This window comes from Ranitomeya variabilis, chromosome 4 (assembly GCF_051348905.1).
Source record: "Ranitomeya variabilis isolate aRanVar5 chromosome 4, aRanVar5.hap1, whole genome shotgun sequence".
NCBI lineage: Eukaryota > Metazoa > Chordata > Amphibia > Anura > Dendrobatidae > Ranitomeya > Ranitomeya variabilis.
The window spans coordinates 417896923-417918084 of NC_135235.1; the positions used below are offsets into that span (position 1 = coordinate 417896923).

Here is a 21162-nt window from a genome sequence, read left to right on the forward strand (position 1 = left end):
TTAGATATGTATTAGTTATTTGAATTGTTGCCAAGTTTCCTCTAAATAAATCAGAAAATTGACATAACAAAGATGCAGAATATTTTATATTTGTAAAAATAATAATGTTTCCAAGTACTGAAACTGTTATGCATTAATTATATGTAGCAGTAAAAGGAAAACTCTTTGATAGCATAGAAACGAGCCATCTAAAATTTTTCATTGTCGGATTTGAGTTTAGGAGGTCAAAATCATTAAGAAATGGCTCATTTCATAACTGAACCTTACAACTCTTGAATCTATGTAGAAGAATGATAACAGATTTAGCTGAAGTTCAGTGTCGGACTATCAGACTCTCAAATTTACGGGCTTATAGGGCTAAAGCCCCACAGTAATCCAGCATTGCCTGCAATTTACTGCATTACTGTGACATGAACTGTAATTTCAATTTCTGCTCTTTAGGAGAGAAGCTCAACTTTACCTGCCATAAATTAAAACAGAAATCCCAGCACAAGTGCAGGTAAAATTTCACCTTATAGGTGACACTATAAAGTCCTAGCCTAAAAGAGAGCGTGAGCTGATACCCGTGCACGAAAGAGAAGCCATACTAACATTGTAAACTATAGTTGTAAATTACTATCTATGCATAACTACACTGGTTACATGTGTCTGTGGCCCAATGAAGACAGTAGTGACAGTAAAACATTTATTATAAATAGACAAATATAACAAAGTGGTTATTTCAGTCATTGAAATGTACAGTGTTTGGCAGGATCATAAAGTCACATCACGCTTTTGGTGAGATGATATGACAGTCTTTGGCACACATCAAAGTCCAGTTTCCAGTGTTAGGTGGGCAAGTTAATTCTCCAGTTTGCTTAAGGTATCAGTCAGTCAGTTCCAGTGTTTGGCTGAAAATAATGATAATTTAGAACTTCGTCAATACAAATGGTAATAATCCACATTTATGTTAATAATCTACATTTATCTTAAAAAGAACATATGTTTGATTAACCAATATTTACATCTGATCTAATTAAGGGGAATCTGTCACCACATTTGACCTATCTAAAATCTATTAATATGGGCATACAGATTATAGAATGCTGAAAAAAGTCCTACCTGTGTGCCTCATATCAGATGCCTTCTTGTTGAGAAATTATTTTATATCACTTTATTTATATAAATTACCTCTTTCAGTCTTCGGGGAGGATGTTGCCTTCCCCCCAAGGAAGAAGCAAATGCAAAACGCGCGTCGGGGTTGTTTCCTGTCTGAGCAGTCTATAACAGGTACAGCATTTACACGCTGACACTCTCTACTCTGACCCTAGGTGCATTTCCTTGTCAGCCTTTCCAAATATAACCATCTAACCCTTCTTATGTGTACACTTCATCACAAGTATATAGTGCATGAATGCCTTTACACCTATTCAGGTGCTGTACCTTGTTTATTAACAACTTCACAATGCCTGCATATTTTCTGCCACCTTTATATTTAACACTACCTCAGCCATGATTATTGCATTATAGCACTTCACTTATAGTGGCATAGTTGTCACCTTATGAACTTTCTTTTTATGAGTGACTAAACACACATACCACTTCATTCTTGCAGCAATACTGGTATTATTGGTTTGCGATTATCTTTTCTTTATTTTGTCTGCACATAAGCAATAGCACTTTAACCTTCTTTTTAAGGGACATGTAATTAATCTAAATTACTGTGTAAATCTGTCTTACCTGTCACAATTATCGTGTTTATAAAGCCATTCCTCTGCCATGTGTTCCCTAACCCTTATGTGAACTTTATAGAATACTTTGCTATTAATTCTATTTTAATATTTGTATCAATAAAATTTACAATTTTATCCGGGTTTTCGTACTTCCCTCTTTTTGATTCTACACAATAGCTTAAAACATAGTTCTTAGTGTGAGACATGTAATGACAGATTCTACTCTTGATCTCACTTCAGAGTTGTGTGTGATTACAAAGTAATTGGAGTAGAGAAAAGAGGAATGTGATTAATAGCACTTGTTCAGCTTTTAGTTCACAAAATCAGCATTGGGAGAGCCACTGCAGCAGAGCTGATAGCACTGTGAGAGAAGAGCTGCAGATGCAGCAGTATCTGTAATGAGAAATCTTCTTTCTGCTGTACTGCCTCTCACCCACACTAACTGATGTGAACTGAAAGCTGTAAGGTGCTAATAATAACACTCATCTCTGACCTGTCACTCTAATCACACATAGCTCTGCAGTGAGATCAGTGAGGAGATCAGTGAGGAGATCAGTGTCTGTCATTACATGTCCCACACAGGAGAAAATGTGTTCCAAGATATTATGACGGCATGCCGTTCTTTCCCCAGTGTGTTGTTGCTTGCTTTTGATTGGTCAACATCAAACAGGGGAAGAAGTACACACAAAAAGTAAGTAATGTCTGTTTGGGACTTATCATAAAGTTATAACCTAAGTTTTAGAAACTAATTTCTCTGAAACGTATAAAAGGAAACTAAAAACAACGTTTCAGTCAGGTCTTCAGCCACTATTCCTTATCATATTCAGTTTAAGATGCCAAAACTGGTGATAGATCCTCTTTAAAGGGAAGTTCTAACGAATTTTATTTTTGTATTAATAATTATAGCCTCAATTATTTTTAATACAAAATTAAATATACCTTTCTAAAATATAATTTTTTAATTTATTAAAAAAAAATTCTGCAGCTGCTGGGGGCTGCCATTTTAATTTGCTGGTGCGTAAAAGTCGGAGCACGACACTTATACACCGCAAATATGGCTGTCCCAGACCATATGAGCTGCAGTTGGTGTCCAACCATATCTCCTATACTGTGGCTGGCTCAGCTGTGAACTGGGCATGCACCCTGGACTGCCCAGTTAACAGCTGTAGGGGGAGCCAGGCACCATCTTGTTGTATTTCACAGCGGTGCTGCAAGCTATAAATTCCCCCCTATCACTACTCACAGTGCTCAGGGTGAGAGGGGACAGGAGGTGCCAGGATCAGGGTGGTGGTCAGTGAGTAGTGCTCGATAGTAGTACAATGTCAGGCTACAAAGCGGTTCTCCCTCTGAGGGGTGAAAACACTGCATATGGCAGAGACTTCTTCAGGCAATGAGAACAGCATGGTAGCCTGGAATTAGTAGGACAATGTCAACTTGCGTGCACCACCACAGTTAACGCTGCATTGTTCAGACCACAGCATTGTATAGAACAAAAAACCTGACCAGCACCTCCATATAATGTGAACAGGTGCACGCTGCAATGACTACATAACTTGCAAAAAAGAGGGACGCAGCAGTACTCTAGAGACTAATGTATATGCAAACATAAAATATAACATGATTACTGAATAAACTGTACTAAAAATTAAAAACATATGTATATATGGTTTTAAAAACAGTACTTACAAAAATGAAGGTTCTTAGCGCATGAAGTGGCCAATTCATGTGAGCCCATCAACCGCGACAAGGTGACACTTCTTTCATGGGTCCTATCATATTCTAAAACATGCCTCTTGGGCTTTACCAGCCCATTTAAATGAGTAGGTTTAAAACCCAGGAGAGGCATGTTTGCCCATTCACACAGTAGGCTTAAAGCCCAAGAGATGCATGTTTTACATGATAGGACCCGTCAGAGAAAGATGCAGTGTAGGCTCCAGCAGTTACTCTCATTCATCAGGAGACTGTAAAACCCTGTTAAAGCATCACATGACTTTACCGTACATTTTGTAGCTTTAGCTACAATCCAAACTATCCATATCCACTTCATTATGTTACTGAAAGCGCTTCCCTACATCACATAATTTCCCAGAGTAGGCAGGAGGTTATACCGTTGGCTGCTGCCCTCTGCTCTTCTTCTCATAAACTGAATTAAGTCTGTTGATGAGGAAGCGTTTGTCTTCTCCTTCCTACAGCAATAAAGTAAACCACAAGAACATTTTAAATTCTTAGATCAGACCTTTGGTTTTAACTAGTGATGAGCGAACGTGCTGGGATAAGGTGTTATCCGTGCATGCTCGGATGCTAATAGAGTGACTTCGGCGTGCTTGAATAATATGTTCGCGTCCCCGTGGCTGTATGTCCCACATACGGGGATTGCCTGTTTGTTAGGCTATCTCTACATTTATTGCGGCTGTCGAACAGCCGGGAGACATGCAGCCGCAGGGACTTGGACATATTATTTGAGCATGCCAAAGACACTCGTTTAGCACAGAGCATGCTCGGACAACACATCCCATCACCTTCGCTCATCACTAGTTTTAACAATTGCTTTAACCTTGATAACTTAATAATAAAACATTCTGAGAATCTGTTAATGCAGGATTGTATTGCTGTCTATGTATCGTGTTTGGTTCTGCACACTGAATTCTATGGCATACAGTACATAGAAAATGTACAACTGATATGTGGCCTGTGGGGAGAAGGAAACCGGTACTGAATCAAACTGCTTGGAGAATGAAGAAATGTTTGTTTTGCTTCAGTGTGTTCAGACATCAAGCCCTTTTATTTCTAATATATGAGGCTTATATTTTATGGTACATATATCTTAGCATTTAGTTGTTCTAGTTTTAGAAGGAAATTGAGAAAACAAAGCCAAAAATGTCCTACGTGTATGAATCAGGCCCAGGAGATAAGTTCTACTGGAGCCACCGGCGCTAACTCTGATTGCAGCCATCTAAGCATTTCCGTGCCTTATTGAAACCCAGAATTAATGTTGATTTTTACCACACATTGAACTTTATACAAAAGAAAACCCTCAAAACAATGGTGGAATTGCGGCTTTTCCACCATTTACCATACTTTGGGTCTAAAAACAAATCCAAGTGGGGGTCAAGTAAATGGTGTCATTCAAAACTACAACTCCTCCTGCAAAAACACAAGCCCTCTGTATGGCTATGTAAGCTCAAAGAAAAACAAAAACTTATGAATCTTGGAAGAAGATAAGCAAAACACAAAAGTGCAAAAATGAAAAGTGGCAACAACGGGAAGTATATTGCAATTGTAGCCATGTGGGTTTCAGAGAAAATATAGTTTGAGAATTGACTAGTTTGGTGCAGACCCCAGATGGCTTCTCTCCGCTCCAATAAGTCAGGTCCCCTTTTATAGTCCTTGGCTAGCTTATCAAACTATGTTTTCTCTGTAAAGTGGCAGTGCTTGATAGTAAAGTTGCATTCACACATCCGTGTCACGATCGGAGATTCATGGAGCAGCTATGTATCTCCCAACCTGAAATCAAGAGCATCACAGGCATTTATGAGGCTCTCAAGTTCAGTTCAGGAGCCTCGTGGCCAGTCCGTGCATCTCGGTCTGTACTCTGTATATGACTCACAGATATGTAAATCCAGCCTAAAACACACCAAGCTGCATCCACGCAACCAGGCTCCAAATTCTAATGACAGTTTCCCTTTAACAGGCGGTCCCATCCCTTTGAAAATCAATAAATCATACAACTTAAAAGGCTACCAAACTGGCACGGCTTTATCTTTTATGTGACATATCACTAGAACTACTTACATTTGCAATCTGCTCCTTCAGCAGCCGTATGATTCTCCTCTGTCCATTCACAATCTGAATATGGAAGTAAATTACAATCCTGAAAAAGAAAAGACACTTCATCGTTAGCTATCGAGAATTTATAACTAGTGGAGAAAAGTTGAACTTAAAGGATCCATGTCTTTTTTACAACATGCACTAGCAATATCACTCCAACAGTGAAACAAAAAAATAAGTGGTACTTTAACGCCTTAGTGACAGAGCCAATTTGCTACTTAATGACCAAGCCAATTTTTACAATTCTGACCACTATCACTTTATGAGGTTATAACTCTGGAACACTCTAACGGATCCCGCTGATTCTGAGACTGTTTTTTCGTGACATATTGTACTTCATGTTAGTGGTAAAATTTCTTCGATATAACTTGAGTTTATTTATGAAAAAAATGGAAATATGGCGAAAATTTAGAACATTTTCAAACTTAAAGGGAACCTGTCACCCCCAAAAATCGATGGTGAGGTAAGCCCACCGTCATCAGGGGCTTATCTACAGCATTCTGTAATGCTGTAGATAAGCCCCCGATGTAACCTGAAAAGAGGAGAAAAAGAGGTTATATTATACTCACCCAGGGGCGGTCCCGCTGCGGGGCGGTCCCGCTGCGGGGCGGTCCCGCTGCGGGGCGGTCTGATGGGCGTCTCAGGTCCGCTCTGGCGCCTCCTATCTTCATTCCATGACGTCCTCTTCTAGTCTTCACGCAACGGCTCCGGCGCAGGCGTACTTTGTCTGCCCTGTTGAGGACAGAGCAAAGTACTGTAGTGCGCAGGCGCCGGGCCTCTCTGACCTTTCCCGGCGCCTGCTCACTGCAGTACTTTGCTCTGCCCTCAACATGGCAGACAAAGTACGCCTGCGCCGGAGCCACGGCGTGAAGACCAGAAGAGGGGGTCATCGTAAGAAGATGGGAGGCACCGGAGAGGACCTGAGATACCCATCGGACCAGACCGCAGCGGGACCGCCCCTGGGTGAGTATAATCTTATGTCTTTTTTTCCTCTTTCGGGTAACATCGGCGGATTATCTACAGCATTACAGAATGCTGTAGATAAGCCCCTGATGACGGTGGGCTTACCTCACCATCGATTTTGGGGGTGACAGGTTCTTTTTAATTTTTATGCCCTTAAATCAGAGAGTCATGTCACACAAAATACTTAATAAGTAACATTTCCCACATGTCTGCTTTACATCAGCACAATTTTGTAAACAAATTTTATTTTTGTTAGGACGTTATAAGGGTTAAAAATTGACCAGCAATTTCTAATTTTTCCAACAAAATTTACAAAACCATTTTTCTTTAGGGACCACATTTGAAGTGACTTTGGGGTGTCACTATAACAGAAAATACCCAAAAGTGACACCATTCTAAAATCTGCACCCCTTAAGGTGCGCAAAACCACATTCAAGAAGTTTATTAACCCTTCAGGTGCTTCACGAGAACTAAAGAAATGTGGAAGGAAAAAAATGAACATCTTACTTTTTTCACAAAAAATTACTTTGGAACCAATTTTTTTTATTTTCACAAGGGTATCAGGAAAAAGTGGACCACAAAATTTGTTGTGCAATTTCTCCTGAGTACACCGATACCCCGGTTTAGAAGGGAGAGAGCACAGTTTGATTTTTTGAACGCAAAATTGACTGGAATCAATGGTGGCATCATGTCACGTTTGGAGACCCCGTGATGTACCTAAACAGTGGAAACTCTAATCCCAACCTTAACCCCAACACACCCCTAATCCCAACCATAACCACAAACCTAACCCTAACACATCCCTAACCCTAATTGTAGTCCCAACCATAACCCTAACCCCAACCCTAGCGCTAACCATAGCCCTAACCATAACTTTAGCCCAACTCACTTTAGCCAAACCCTAACGTTAGCCCAACCCTAACTTTAGCCCAACTCACTTTAGCCCAAATCTAACCCTAATGGAAAAATGGAAATATATATTTTTTTATTTCATTAGTTTTACCTAACTAAGGGGGTGATAAAAGGGGTTTTTATTTACTATTTTTTTATTTTGATCACTGTGATAGACCCTATCACAGTGATCAAAATGAACCAATAGGAAAAATGTCCTATTGTTGCCTGGTGCCGGCCGGCAGATATCGGCGAGCACACTGTGCATGTGCCTGCCATTTTCTCCCGGAAGAAGATGCCACCGACCGGGGGGACTTCATGGGGGGATGCTGGACACCAGAGTTACTGGGGGGGTGATCGGAGGACCCTATTTCTCTCTTATCTGATGTGCAATCACATCAGAGGAGAGAGAATTAAATGGAAAATCTGACTTTTTAAAAAAATTTTGTGGTCGCAGTTATAACGGCGATTGCAACATTGGGGTCGGTAAAAACCGACCCGCATCATGTTCTCTGGGGTCTCAGCTACCCCCAGTAGCCGAGACCCTGGAGAAATTCCAACACTGGAGGGCACTATACACTTAAACTTTAGCGCCGTTAAAAAGCGGTGCTGTTTTTTAAGTACCCTTAACTGCCGCAGTTAAAAGGCGTATCGGCGGTTGTTAAGGGGTTAAATCAAGCACGACCGCTTTTCCATATCGTGCCCACTTGTCTGATAATTTGGTTGCCCAATGGAGACAAAGTTTACTCCCGGGAAGGACATGAATTGCAAACGTGCATTCAACTACGCTGTTTGGTTTTGCCCTTATTGTGCACCTTAGTGTTTACCTAATAGACCACATTCACATTTTTTAAAATCTTATTGTGTGACTTGCTTTAAAGGGAACCTATCACCCCGTTTTTTAAAGATTAGATAAAAATAGTGTGAAATAGGGGCAGAGCTGGGCTTTACATTAGTGCCTTTTTGTTGCCTTTATTCCCCCGTTAGGCTGCCGAAATACCTGTGTGAAGTGGCCGTTTTGTCCTGTCACTCAAGTTGGTCAGGTCGGATGGGCGTGGTTACAGCGCTTTTTTTCCCTCAGAAACCTGCTCATCATTACGTTGGTGGCGTAGTGGTGTGCGCATGTCCAAAGCGAAGATCCACTGCCCAGGAGATTCAAAACAGCGCGGGCTTCGCTATTCGCCGTTTACCGGTGGGCGCGGCCATCTTTCCTGTGGCCGCGCGTGCGCAGATGGAGCGCTCTGCTGCCCGGGCTTCAGGAAAATGGCCGCGGGATTCCGCGCGTGCGCAGATGGAGATCGCGGCGGCCATTTTTCCTGAAGCCCGGGCAGCAGAGCGCTCCATCTGCGCACGCGCGGCCACAGGAAAGATGGCCGCGCCCACCGGTAAACGGCGAATAGCGAAGCCCGCGCTGTTTTGAATCTCCTGGGCAGTGGATCTTCGCTTTGGACATGCGCACACCACTACGCCACCAACGTAATGATGAGCAGGTTTCTGAGGGAAAAAAAGCGCTGTAACCATGCCCATCCGACCTGACCAACTTGAGTGACAGGACAAAACGGCCACTTCACACAGGTATTTCGGCAGCCTAACGGGGGTGTAAAGGCACCAAAAAGGCACTAATGTAAAGCCCAGCTCTGCACCTATTTCAGACTATTTTTATCTAATCTTTAAAAAACGGGGTGATAGGTTCCCTTTAAAAATGTATAAAAAAAATAAAAAGCAAAACCTGACAAAAACTTTCAAAAAGTTTAATGGTATCTGCAAGGAAACCGTTACAAAATAAATTTTTCATATCTTCAGTTATAATAGAAACCGTGACACCTATATGTACAAGGCCCTAGTATATGGCATCACAATATACTGCTGCTCACCTGCTTGATGAAACCACAAATCTTCACATCAGTGCTAAGCACTTTTATACATGAATGTCAAAAAGCCCCTGAAAAAGCAGGCAGACTGGTGAAACACTGGCGGGATCTTCTGAGCCTCATGGACCGCAACCCTTATTCCTACATTTGGCATAGCTGGATCTATCCACCCTTAATTATTGGTATGCTTTGTGCTCACAACTTATACACTTCTAATTTGATGGTGCATTTTCTTATATTGCTTATACCTTCTTAAGCAGGAATCATGTTTACCAGATACATACTGTACAGTATGTGTAAGGGTCGATTGTCCTGTATTATATCGTGACCATAATATGTGGCAAGCCATTTGACTGTATTATAAGTCAAAGTCAGATATTAGACACAAAAAAAATAAATGACAATAATTAGAATTACTTTTCCTACTATGGAAGTCAAGAACATAGAAACTCTGCTTTTACCCCATACTGAGCTCATTTCTTATTTTCAAGTAAATGAGTTTAAAATAAAATATTCCAAGAGTCATCCATATACCCTAATAGTGGTTACTCATAGTCTAAACACCCCCAATGCTGAAAATGAATTATAGATGAGGCCATGTTGCTAAAAAATAACACAATTTAACAATACATTTCCTATGATTTGATTGTTACCAAGTACTCACAGCAGGACCATAGCCGCAAGATAAATGAAGAATGTGTTTTCCCAAAGGTAGTAGTGAATCCAGCTGACCCAACTGAGTCGGGGATTTGATACTTCCAGTTGCCGGACATAGAACTTCCCTGCCTCGTACATAGTATTTAGAGAGCGGAATGGACCACAAGACACCGAAGGCTTCACACTAAGAACGAGATAGATATGGAGCACAAGAAATAGAAGAGTATTGTTTACTCATCCTATATAGATAGTGAATGTAAAATTCTAACTATGGGAATATTTTGTTTGTACAGATGTTAGTTACATGTTATTTTTTTATTTTCATGACTGTTTAATGCCACTTTCTAAATTCATATGTGTTCAGGTTGCCAGAAAGCAGTCTATTATGGAATGACAGACTAGGTCTCCAGAAAAGGCCTCTGCAACTTCAAGAGCATCCCTCTTGAGTGGAGCAAAAGTGCACATGCTCAACCTCCGCTCCAATCATTCTTTATGGGACTGCTGGAAAATCATGATTACTGTATAGAGGTCGGCTACTTCTGACAGTGACAATGAATGGAGCAGAGGTAGAGCAGGCACGCCTTCTCTCCATTCAAATGGGGCTGCTTCAATTGAAACATCTGTCCATGCGTTTCTGTGGATGCCAGATACAGGCTCGTTTCTCAGATTCACCCTAAGAAACAAAAAATTTTGTGGGCTTGCCACATTACCTACAGATAGTGAGAAATCGTTGTAGACATGATACATTTTGGTCAGCATATGAGGCAGGTTTGACAGCATTCCAGTATGACTGCTCATGAAGTTTAATAGGTTACACAAGCATTACTTCACAAATTGATCAATGGATAAAAGAGTTGGAAATGATGTTGTGAAACAGATCTACACCAGGAACACAGCTTAGTATAGGGTTTATATCCAAGTCAGAAAAACACAATCTACTTATGGGGTCATGTCCTGCTTTATCGATTCCATTAACTGTTCACCCCTCAACATTTCTACTTACGACCATACGGTATAGGAAAGGAACACCGACGCTCCTAAGAAAGAGGGGAAGCACAGTAGCGTGAGAAATGCTGTGCTCATATGTGAGGCTCTCCAGGGCTTGCTTGGAGAACGACAGTTCCTCATCAGACTGGCCTATAAGAGAACAAGGACATATATCACACTACTCAAGTTTGTTATTAAAATATTTAGGCGCATAAATATACTTAAAGGGGTTGTCCATGACTAGGACAACCCTTTCTTCATCCCTTTTCCCCTGTTACACCTATACTCACCTCCGGTGCCGGCACTTGTGTTACTGGGGTCACGTGAGGTTGTTAGGTCACGTGAGCTTTTCGTCCAAATCTCTGCCTTCAGACGTATAAATAATCAAGAGGAGCTAAGGAAGCAACCGCAGCTCTGACTTCCTCTTGAGTAGTTATTTGTCTGAATATTAGGACAATGAAGCCAGCGCTGATTGGGGCAGGGCTCGTGTGACAACCTCACACAAGCACGGGTAACTATAGACCTAATAGATAGAACATGGTCTCCATTCTCATACGCTACAATTATATTAGTGGGTACAAATACAACGACTAAGCAGACACCAAAGTACCAAACAAGTGGCTGAAAAAAAGGCACTTACTGAATTGGGTTCTACACTGTGTGACTTAACAGAACTTTTTGATTTTGATTTCATAGTCTTCTTAACATTTTGGAAGGGCTGATCAATGGTGGTATTTACACCGAATAGTTTCATTTTATTTGACATTAAGCCTCTGCACTATATGATGTACTGGAAAAACGAGCAATCTACAGGGGCGCACCTCACAACTTCCAGAACTTAGAGCATCTGCCACTAACATCTTGGTGCCAGATATCAAGACACATTCACAGAAGTTATGGAGTCATTGCCTCACCGAGTCAGAGCAGATTTGCTATACAATATTTGGCAGGCGATTGTATTTTTGGCTAATGATTTTACTCTTATGGCTGTATATGGAGTTAAAGCCTCAATACAGTAATGATATTTTATTATCTTACAGTGATAATGGCATTTGTATTTTTTACAGTGATTTTTACAGTGCAATCATATTTATTTGCACCTTTGAATTAGCTCTTTATGTGGACAAAATGACACTTGCCAGTTACTAATTTTTGATATATGGACAATTATTTTGTCAGTGAAATTAAAATGAGGTCCAACTGCTCCATTTCTACCAGACTGGCATTTCATCACTTTGCAAGTCAACAATCCCCGTTGTATGAAATACCGATACCACCCGATGCAGTTAATAGAAGTACCGTAATTGGTAACCATGTTTAGAGTGCTATGCAGCTCAGGTCTGACACCTCACCTTTTTTATGTAGAACAGCAGGAGCAATTTTAGAGTCTGCACAACAGGGATGAGAGGGCAAAAGAGAACACCCAGCCTGTCCGAAAGAGAAGACACAGGAACATGGTTACACATTGCACTTTTTGTACCTTTTTCTGTTAAAACACAAAAAACAAAACTGTTCTGTTGCAACATTATCACATTTTTTTTCTGTCATATAACATTTATACATGTGTATACATAATGCATAAAGTGGGCTCAGGAGCTGACACTGCTACAAGTATGGCTGGTCCTGGCTGTGTTAAACAGATGACATCCCTCTATAACTGCAGCAGACCACAGCAATTTAACACTTGAATGTGAAGCTCAACCGCATCGATGGCATCCAAGTGGTCAAACACTAAATGGGATGGGGGACACTGTCAGCCCATTATCCCCTGTAACACCAATGTTGAGTACTGATGAGCTGTCTTGGCAACCCGGGGCTACTCAAGGCCTTTGATTAGCATCTCAAAAACTAGTACAAAAAAAAGTGATTAAAAACATTGTGTGACAAAATGATACCAAATCAAACTATAGTTTCACTGTAAAAAAAACAAAAAACCACAAGCCCTTAAACAGCGTCGCTCATGGGGGGAAAAAAAAAAGAAAAAAAAAAAAAGAGGATTATAGGTCCAAGAATAAGATGACACAAACCAAAAGCTTTTCGACTATCATAACTAGTAAACCTTACTACTAGATGTATTTGGTATTGCCATAATTGAACAGGTGTGCAAAAAAAAAAGTGAAAAGTACTTTCAAGATTGGAAGTTATTCCCTATCTATAGGACAGTGGACAGCTTCTTGATCACTGGGGTCCGACTACTGGGACCTCACCGATCCAAAGAACTGGGGCTCTAAAGATGCCCACGTGAATTTAGCAGTAGTAGATCATGCACACTGCCGCACTATTAATTATTAATAGGACCACCAGATATAGCCGAGTGCTTGGCTGGGATAGTCTTAAACATTCCCATGAGAATGAATGTAGAGGCAGTGTGCATGATCGATTTACCATGCCAGAGCCCTGTTCTCGGGATTGGTGGGGGTCCTAGCGATCGACAGGTTATTCCTCGTTCACAACTTCCAAACTTTAGCCTTTAAAGTAAATCTTAACATCTTGGCATGTATATAGCTTTCATAACTAACAGTGTGGTAAGTATTACAATATTCTTGTCTGATGTAGGATTCTCAACAGTCCTGGATCTTTGCTTTATTTTCTGTTTCATAATCCACCAAATGTTCTATGGGTGAAAGGTCTGGGCTGCAGGCGGCCGGTTCATCACCTGAACTCTTCTGTGAATCCATGATGCTGCGATGGATGTGCAGCGCCCCAGAGTCCTGGTCGTTGCAGTACTGTGGCTCCGCCACTATGGGGAGCTATGGTACGTCTGATTGCACTAAAGGAGTTTCTCTGATCAGGTAACACCTCACTACACTTCACACTCCGGCCACCAGGGGGGGTGGTCCTATCTAGTAGGCCACTCCTCACACTCTGGTAAAACTGGGGGTTGGACAGGAAGACAGGGAGAAGTAACTGGGAAGAGCTAGTGAGAGGACCTGTCAGGGATGGGATCCTGGCAGACTCCTAGGAGCAGAACTAACCAGTGAACAACGGGAATACAGAAAAGAGGCATTAGGACCAGAAGGAGTCGTGCTGTTAGACCGAGGCAACATCCTTCTGAGGCGCAAACAGTCGGTGGCCGGAACGCCGAGCAAGTAAGAGACTTTAAGTACTACTGCAAACCACGGCAGGACAGCCAATTATAGGTTGGCTGTCTCACTTAACACCTAAGCAGACAACGGAGGCAGCTGTGGGAGAGGGGCGACTCTAGGGTCCCGGAAGAACTCCAGGCCTACCCCGTCATACGGGTGCGTCCTACCATATCATCTGGGGGACGGAGAGAACGAACATCAGAGACAGACAGAAGCAGTTGTGAGGACTATCCCGGGAGCTCAGCAGGGAAGGACTACAACACCCAGCGCTAGAAGGTAGACACTGATTCCCACCTGTAAAGAGAACTCCTGATGTGCCGTTAGACCGGCCGGTCTCAGACAGCCCTGTTGACAGCGCTCTGGACTGAGGACTCTAAAACCTTCAGTAAAGAGGTAAAGAGACTGCAACCTGGTGTCCTCGTTATTTACTGCACCGTACCATCTACATCCGTCACATCATTCACTGTGCGCCCCTCGGCAGGGTCACGGATCGGGCCTAGCCACCGTGACAACCCCAGAGCAGAGACTCAGAGGCCCGGTACCGGGTACCCCTCGGCCCTGCGGCAGTGGGGGCGCTCCAAATTGGCGACACGAACAGGATCTACTTAAGCCTGAAGAATCAGGTCATGTGTGCTTTGGAACTGTGATTTATTGTGCTTGGACTGTGTATTGCCATTTACCGCCAAAAACTCGCCATTGCCGCGCACGGAGGGAGGAGCCTCAGCTTCGTGGGCGGAACCGGCCAAAAAGAAGCGCGGAACGGAAAGCGCGGTAAGGCGCCAATCCCGGAAGAGGAACTCCGACCTCCAGCAGGTTAGTGGGAGGAAGGGACAGCCATGTCCGAGTCGGGAGGAGCGGAGGCGGCGGCCGCAGCCGCGGACACAGAGGCAGCTCCGGTCCCAGCGGGCGAAGCCGCGGCCCTAATACCACCACCGGTTGCCGCAGAACCCGCTGTTCCCCTCAGCCAGTCGGACGCTGCCGCTAACACAAAAGCCATAATGCCCTTCTCTATGCCGTACCTGCCCGGAGCGGCCTGGCTCCCACGATACTCTGGGGAGTCGCATACATTCAATGACTTTAAGGAAGGGCTCTGCAGCCTGCTCGAGTTCTATCCCCTGACAGAGCCGCAGAAGGTTCATATGATAATTGGCCAACTCTTTGGGGCGGCTCTGAGAGAATTGAAATCCTGGCCCGCCGAGGATAAGGGAACTGCACAGCAGATTTTTGCAAAGCTTAAAGCCACCTTCGATACTCGCACTGCTACGGAAATTAAACTGACTTTCTATGGATGCAAACAGAGACCGCAGGATAGCTTACGGGACTATGCCCTTAATCTCCAGGAGGCGATGCGGGCCATTAAGCAGAGTGACCCCAGCAGCATGCAGGATGAGGATAAACTCCTGAAGGAGCGGTTCATTGAGGGGCTCCTGTGCAGTCACCAGCGGGGCCAATTGCACTTCCTGGCCATGCAAAATCCAGACTTGACTTTTGCGCAATTCAAAGATAAAGCTATCCAGGCATTGCAGGAGCGACAACCCAGCCGCGCAGTACCACCCAGGCGCCCCGCTCTCACATACCACCAGGAGGTGGCATCGGAAACCCCAGTTGCCGCGGAGGCCGACGCCCAGAGCTTCGAGGACGACTCCCCTGCAGGACTCCGTCTTCAGATGCAGGAGCTGACCAAGAGCGTTGCTGCCCTAGCCCGGATGGTGCAGTCCCTACAGGAGGCCCCCAAGGAAAAGATCCAGCTAGCCTCCAGACCAGAAGATGTCTCCTGGACGCGACAGAAGAGGGCCCCACCGACCAGAGGCCGGGACAGCGATCGCTTCCATCAGGACGGACGACCCATCTGCCGCCGCTGTCACCAGGTGGGCCACCTTGCAAGGTACTGTCCTTTAAACGAGCAACCCCTGGGGCAAAGGGCCAACCCCCAGGAGTAGGACGGTCAGGCCCGCAGCATTGGAGAACCAAGTATATTGGAGGACGACCAGTTCTCCCTGTAGTGGTTGATGGAATCCCCTTGAACGCTTTGCTGGACACCGGTTCTCAGGTGACGACTATACCTTACGTGCTTTATAAACGGTATTGGGAGGACACTGATATTACTCGTGGTCCTGACGATGATTTCACCATAATAGCCAGTAATGGTCAGCCGTTGCCACAAGTGGGGTATAAGGAGGTCACCATCAAGGTGGGGCGGGTGGAATTGAAAGCCCAAGGGATTGTGATTGTTGATATTGATCGTCGAGAATGTAATCCCATGATGACTCTTGGTACTAATGTTATAGAAAATTGTCTTGCAGAAGTTATTGTTTTGTTGCAACAGGTGGCAGAAACCGCTGGCCACAGTGAGCAACGTGCCCTGCAGAAGGAAATCAGAGCTCTGATGCAGAGACAGCAGGTAGAGCTGACTGGTGGTGAGATTGGTCGTGTCACTGTGAGTGATTCAAACCCCATCGCGATACCCCCCAGGAGTGAAATGTTAATATGGTGTCGGGCAGCCATAGGCCTCAGGGGTAAGGACTACCAGGCCTTGGTAGAACCCGTATATTCAGACAACAGGCCTACTGTTCTGACAGCCCGAGGGGTGGTCGACGTCCGCCAGGGGAGAGTGCCCGTACGTGTCCTCAATTGTGGGGAGGAAGAGGTTCACCTCACCAAGTATACCACGCTCGCCAAACTGTTCACTGTCAATAATAGTGTGATACAGACACCTGAACCCTTGGTCCCGTCAAACGTGGCGGAGAACCAAGGTTCTGCAGAGCACTCGAAAGACTGGTGTCGGGAATTGCATGTGGGCACTGACTCTACCCCATCCCATCAAAAACAGGGGGCCTACAGGGTGGTACACGAGTACGAGCAGGTATTCAGCAAACACCCCTTAGATTTTGGGCAGGTGAAAGGGATCCAACATCATATCCCCACGGGAGATCACCGACCCATAAAAGAGAGATATCGCCCTGTACCCCCAGCTCATTATCAGTGTGCCAAGGACATGTTGCGGGAAATGAAGGAGGCTGGGGTGGTGAGAGACAGCTGTAGCCCTGGGCAGCTCCGTTAGTCCTTGTTAAAAAGAAAGATGGTACAATGAGGATGTGTGTTGATTATAGGCAGTTGAATCGCATTACACATAAAGACGCATACCCACTGCCCAGGATAGAGGAGTCTCTGGCTGCCTTAAAATCTGCTAACTACTTCTCTACCTTAGATCTCACCAGTGGGTACTGGCAGGTTCCTGTGGCAGAGGCGGACAAAGAGAAGACAGCCTTCACGACCCCAATGGGTCTCTGCGAATTCAACTACATGCCCTTCGGATTGTGCAATGCTCCCGGGACGTTCCAGAGGATGATGGAGTGCTGCCTGGGACACATGAACTTTGAAACCGTGCTGCTGTATTTGGATGATGTCATTATCTTCTCTAAGACCTACGAAGACCATTTGAAGCACCTGGCCGAGGTGTTTGAAGCCCTGTCCAACTTCGGCTTAAAGGTGAAACCGTCCAAGTGTCATCTGCTGAAACCTAAACTGCAGTAACTGGGCCATGTGGTGAGCGCTGAAGGAGTGGCCCCAGACCCCGACAAGGTCACAGTGATCAAGGACTGGCCAAAGCCCAGCGACCTCCACGAAGTCCGGCAGTTCCTCGGGCTGGTAGGCTAATACCGAAGGTTCATTAAGGACTTCACCAAGAAGGCCGCACCCTTGCAAAACCTGTTGGTGGGCCAACCAAAGAAGACCAAGGGGAGGAACACCCCCTTTGATTGGAACAAGGAGCTGGAGGAATCCTTCACCTGTTTGAAGTCGGCACTGACGGGAGAAGAGGTACTGGCTTACCCCGAATACGACCAACCGTTTGTGCTGTACACAGATGCCAGCAATGTGGGATTAGGAGCCGTGCTGTCTCAGGTCCAGAAAGGCAAAGAAAGGGTGATCGCTTACGCCAGCAGGAAACTCCGTCCCACGGAAAGGAACCCTGACAACTACAGTTCCTTTAAGCTGGAATTCCTTGCCATTGTCTGGGCAGTGACAGAGAGGTTCAAACACTACCTGGCCTCCGCGAAATTCACCATCTTCACGGACAACAATCCGCTAACGCATCTGGATACTGCCAAACTCGGGGCTTTGGAACAGCGATGGATGGCCCGGCTGTCCAACTACGATTACACCATCAAGTACCGGGCAGGACACGAGAATGCCAATGCCGATGCCTTGTCCCGAATGCCCAATTTGCCACAAGCGGGAGAAGACCCGGAGGCACTTGAAGAGGTGGAGCTGCCTGCATTCCATCGCCCCAAAGCCACTCAGAGCTCTCATCATGTGAAGAACAGGCACAAGAACCAACCGGATGACACGCTGAATCCCCTGCCCCATCACGGGTGGGCGGAAACCCAGGATGGTGACCCCGCGGTCCGTCGGGTGAAAGAGCTCCTGACGCAGGCAGGGTCGCACCCTGGCCCAGATGACCCACAAGAGACCCAACAGCTGTGGAAGGGGAGAAGCAAACTGTTTATCCATGATGGCAAGTTGTGCAGGAGGAGCATCGACCCACGTACTCATGAATTGGTGTGGCAGATAGTGGTGCCAAGGCGAGATGCGCCCATGGTTCTGGGAGCCTACCATGATGGAGCCGGACACTTCGGATGGAGGAAGCTGGAAAGGCTCCTCCGAGGGAGGTTCTATTGGATTGGCATGAAGAGAACCATTGAGAAGTGGTGTCGGGAGTGTGGTCCATGTAGTCTGCGCAGGAAGGACCGTGACAGTCAACGGGCTCCCCTGCGGCCTATCATCACCAAACGGCCGCTCGAACTGGTCGCGCTGGATCATGTGAAGCTGACACCTAGCCGGTCGGGCTATATCTACGCCCTTACCATCGTGGACCACTACTCCAGGTTTTTGGTGGTTGTACCTGTCAAGGATCTAACGGCCAGGACCGCCGCCAGGGCCTTTCAGCAGCACTTTTGTAGGCCCCATGGCTACCCAGAGAAGGTACTGACTGATCAGGGACCTGCATTCGAAGCGGAAGTGTTCCAAGAATTCTGTCAACTGTACGGGTGTAAGAAGATCAGAACCACACCGTACCATCCTCAAACCAACGGGATGTGTGAGAAGATGAACCAAGTGGTAATCGATTTGTTGAAGACCTTGCCTGTGGAGGAACGGAACCTGTGGCCAATAAAGTTGCCTGACTTGGTGGATATGTACAATCACATCCCAGTAAGTTCCACCAACTGTACTCCAGCGTACCTGATGCGAGGAAGAGCTAGTCGGTTACCCGTTGATTTGGACATGGGGGTCCTAGTACCCGAAGATACCTCGCCGGATGACAATTGGGATGCAGAAAGGCAGCGAAGGTACCGCGAGGTACAGGAGTGTGTAGAAAGAAGTCTCGCCCAGGCTAGGCAAAAACAAGAAAGGGACTACAACCAACACGCTCCTGCGATTCCCCTGTCCCCTGGTGAACAAGTACTTAAACGAAAGAGGAGATTACACAAGCTCGATGACCAATGGGAAGCGGAACCGTATACCATCCTGCCATCCGATTTCGATAACACGAAGGTCTGTCTCATCAGCAAGGACAGAGGGGCGACTTCGACAGCTGTATCCAGGGATCACCTTAAGGTCTGCCCCGATAAGTTGAGAGAGAGGGACATGGCCCCGGAAATCTCCCCGCCAGTGGAAAAGGAGAAGATGATCCATACCGTCCTTGGTGATTTTCCCCAGTCCTGGACTCAGATAAATCAAGCCATCGTGGTACCTGTTGTAATGTTTCAACAGCCGGACCCACCAGAAACAATGGTGGTACCAGATCATCCGGCCCCGCTACCTCAACAAGCCCTACCTGAAGATGCCATGCCAACCGTTGAACTGGCAAATCCTCCCTCTGCTATCGGTGAATCTGCTGTACCCACTGTTGATAGCAGCAGCTCAGAGAGCCCCAACCTGCCAGTGCTACCCAGACTCACTAGAAGTGTAGCTAGAAGACAGTGCACTACACCAGCGGTAGCAAGCATAGCGGGCCCTGTTAGGCCAATAGCAACCCCTGCGCTGCGAAGGTCCACACGCAGCACTCAAAATCAAACTCCTCTCCGCTACAATACTTGGAGGTATTAGCGGGGGCTGTTATTCAGTTGAAAATGTTTGTGTGTATATCTTTTTGTTACAGGTTTTAAAATGGACAATAGAGTAATGGATTAATTGCTCAAAAGAAAAAAACTTTCACAAGGGGGCCCCTTTGTTTACCCGGGGTCCCCGCTGTTTCAACCACTGAACTGAGAGTCATAAACTGTGCATGACCTAACTTTCGCAACGTTCAAGAGTCCTCACCTCCCATAAAGGGAAGCACTGTTATGTTTACTTGTTTATGCCATTTCAAAATTTTGTGTGTTTCCTGCTAACATGTATTGTTGTTCTTGTTTTCCCAGTCCCGGAGTACTGGATTAAACCGGGGGGGAGTGCAGCGCCCCAGAGTCCTGGTCGTTGCAGTACTGTGGCTCCGCCACTATGGGGAGCTATGGTATGTCTGATTGCACTAAAGGAGTTTCTCTGATCAGGTAACACCTCACTACACTTCACACTCCGGCCACCAGGGGGGTGGTCCTATCTAGTAGGCCACTCCTCACACTCTGGTAAAACTGGGGGTTGGACAGGAAGACAGGGAGAAGTAACTGGGAAGAGCTAGTGAGAGGACCTGTCAGGGATGGGATCCTGGCAGACTCCTAGGAGCAGAACTAACCAGTGAACAACGGGAATACAGAAAAGAGGCATTAGGACCAGAAGGAGTCGTGCTGTTAGACCGAGGCAACATCCTTCTGAGGCACAAACAGTCGGTGGCCGGAACGCCGAGCAAGTAAGAGACTTTAAGTACTACTGCAAACCACGGCAGGACAGCCAATTATAGGTTGGCTGTCTCACTTAATACCTAAGCAGACAACGGAGGCAGCTGTGGGAGAGGGGCGACACTAGGGTCCCGGAAGAACTCCAGGCCTACCCCGTCATACGGGTGCGTCCTACCATATCATCTGGGGGACGGAGAGAACGAACATCAGAGACAGACAGAAGCAGTTGTGAGGACTATCCCGGGAGCTCAGCAGGGAAGGACTACAACACCCAGCGCTAGAAGGTAGACACTGATTCCCACCTGTAAAGAGAACTCCTGATGTGCCGTTAGAC

At 45.5% G+C, this 21162-nt stretch overlaps 1 protein-coding gene across 2 annotated transcripts in view; it reads right to left on the bottom strand.

Moving 5' to 3' along the window:
• Nucleotides 1-671: 671 nt before the first annotated feature.
• TMC6 (transmembrane channel like 6) overlaps nucleotides 672-21162 on the bottom strand; it is a 165526-nt gene continuing 145035 nt past the window's right edge. For both annotated transcript variants that reach the window (XM_077251349.1, XM_077251348.1), the window contains 6 exons: nucleotides 12262-12337; nucleotides 10926-11059; nucleotides 9930-10106; nucleotides 5505-5583; nucleotides 3821-3898; nucleotides 672-890 (listed from right to left, as the gene is read on the bottom strand). In XM_077251349.1, the coding sequence (XP_077107464.1) occupies nucleotides 870-890; nucleotides 3821-3898; nucleotides 5505-5583; nucleotides 9930-10106; nucleotides 10926-11059; nucleotides 12262-12337 (565 nt within the window). In that variant the 3' untranslated portion in view covers nucleotides 672-869. The remainder of the gene's footprint in view (nucleotides 891-3820; nucleotides 3899-5504; nucleotides 5584-9929; nucleotides 10107-10925; nucleotides 11060-12261; nucleotides 12338-21162) is intronic.